At 36.2% G+C, this 2,376-nt stretch overlaps 1 protein-coding gene across 1 annotated transcript in view; it reads left to right on the top strand.

The window, feature by feature from the left end:
- Positions 1-2,376, top strand: part of TRPA1 (transient receptor potential cation channel subfamily A member 1) — a 47,724-nt gene that overhangs the window by 19,740 nt on the left and 25,608 nt on the right. The window contains exon 8 of the mRNA XM_006767358.2: positions 1,482-1,530. Within this exon, the coding sequence (XP_006767421.1) occupies positions 1,482-1,530 (49 nt within the window). The remainder of the gene's footprint in view (positions 1-1,481; positions 1,531-2,376) is intronic.

Below are 2,376 nucleotides of genomic sequence, written 5' to 3'. Positions count from 1 at the left end.
CTCTCTCTCTCTCTCTCACACACACACACACACACGTGTGAATATGCTGGAAGCCCGGAATGGCAGAAGAGAGCTGAGATATACATATTGTAAATCCACAATACCTCTCAGGGAAATAGAAACTTTACCTACCAATGTAAGATTTGGTTCTACACTGGGCAGGGGGATGAATTTACATTAGCAAAACCACCAGGCACAGTGGGGTCGGTCTGGATAGAAAGGAACTCCAAGGAACTCTCACTAAGGATGAGTTTGTTAACTAAAATTCCCCAGCATAAAAGGAAACTTATAAAAGGCAACAAAAGACTACTTCCAAGGAAATAGAAATTATGTGGTAATCTGAAGATAATGTTATTTAATACTTTCAGAAATTTAAAGGAAGGAATAATCAGTTATGTCAAAATAAATAGATTAAAACAGAAAATGCCCTAATCAGAACTAATTACAGATTTTGAAAGATTCTTCAAATTTGTTAGCATTTTATTACTTCTATGGTGCACAGACAGTGCATTGCTCTGGCTGAAGCAGAGAGCTTTGGAGTCAGGGGAATGGGGTTCTTGCCCACCTGGCTATGTAACTTTTGGCAAGTCGTTTGACCTCTTCAAGTCTCAGCATGCAGATCTAGTGAGAATTTTCATTTCTAATGGACTCCGGGGGCACCCAATATTGCTGGTCTGCAGCCTACACTTTGAATAGCAATGATGTGGACTGGGGAGATAGAGGAATAAGCAAAATGGGGCTTTGATGTCATTAATTATTTATAAAAATTACTAAATGCATTTAATATAATTTAGATATAATACAATCTCTTGTAAATTTTGGGTTAAAATTAGCAAGCAGATTCTGATATTTATATACAATGGGCTAAGTATTGCTAAGGCAATCTTGAACAGAAACAACGAAATAAGCTTTGCCATAGGAAACAAAGTTTTAAGTCATTAACATTTGTTCTGGTGCTTTGATATAGATTGAAAATTTTTATTTGCCTTATTAATATTATCCTTACAATACCAAAATGATTTCAGTTCTCGCCGTAATTATTTTGGCTTCATAAAATCTCAGGACAGCTAACCCTGCCTTGTTAACTTTTGCCGAAGAGGGGGCATTTTGAATCCTGCAGATGAATTTTAGGTGCATGAACTCTTGTTATTCTCCAGGGTCAACAGTGGTAACAACCAGTTCTTTTACGTTAACCTCTTAGGACAGATATCACCACTCACTCCAGAACACCTTCATGTTTTTACGTGGAGAACACAGGTTTATGAAAAGATGAGGAAGAAAATCTTGTGATGTATTTGATGATCCTCTATTACTATTACGTTGAAAATATTATCCTAATCAGAATTATAGATTTTGAAAGTTTCTTCAACTTTCTAGCATTTCCCATGTTATAAAATTATCATTTACAATAACTTTCTGGATATAGTAGCTTTATTTTGTATCACTAGTAGTGTGATAAGCTTATAATTCTCCTTTTGCAGGGCCTCATTATTTGATCACCATGAACTAGCAGAGTACTTAATTTCAGTGGTAAGTACTCAGTTGATGTTTGTATTACTATTTACAGTTGAAAATCATATAAGTATATAGTATGAATTTTAAAAAATAAACCAAATGTGAATTTCTTGCTTATCAGCAAAAAAGTTTACAAAAAGATGATTGACACATGTGCAGTTAGAGTGTATTATGCATGAATACATAACAGCCAGATGTCACTACCATGAAGTCAGAAGAACCCAAGGGTGTTCTGATGCCAGTGTCAGTGTGTTTGGTGTGGGGAGTGGGTGGCTACATGGTAAGAAAAGCTCCTAAGTGCCAGGCTTGGCCACTTCGCTGAGCCTTCTTCAGGTTGGGAGGCTTTGGGGGGTTGGCAGGCAGGGCAGCACTGGCCACTTCACCACTCGCTGTAAGCTTCCACCCCAGCTGCCTCAGTGCTGCCTTTCAGGTAATGAAAAACTGGGGAATTAACTCTGGGTTAAATTTTAACCGATGAATATATGATGTATTTATTTAAGTCCTACCATATCAGCAACGAATATGGTTTCCTTTGTAGTATTTAACATGTATTTGTTGTCAATAGCAACTCTAGCTATGGTGATAGTTACATCTATTTCAGATGAAGGAGACTTTTTAAAAAGTGAACACTTTCTTGTGAGTGTTTTTAAATCATGTATGTACTAAATGCGGAAGATGTTTTTGTTGAGGACATTTAAAAATCTTAAAGTGAGAACTCAACTATTGCTAAAGGTCAAAGGATTTTATTTTTGTGGTGTAGGTAGTAACATAGATCTAACACAGGCATCAGTTAATAGATTAACATGTGAGGGTAATTTTTGTTGCTGAAATGATAAAAGAATGCCTTGATTTCTGATGTTA

This window comes from Myotis davidii, unplaced genomic scaffold (assembly GCF_000327345.1).
Source record: "Myotis davidii unplaced genomic scaffold, ASM32734v1 scaffold200, whole genome shotgun sequence".
In the NCBI taxonomy this organism is placed as follows: domain Eukaryota; kingdom Metazoa; phylum Chordata; class Mammalia; order Chiroptera; family Vespertilionidae; genus Myotis; species Myotis davidii.
The sequence above is the reverse complement of the archived record's forward strand: the minus strand, read 5'-3'. Positions and strand labels throughout refer to the sequence as shown.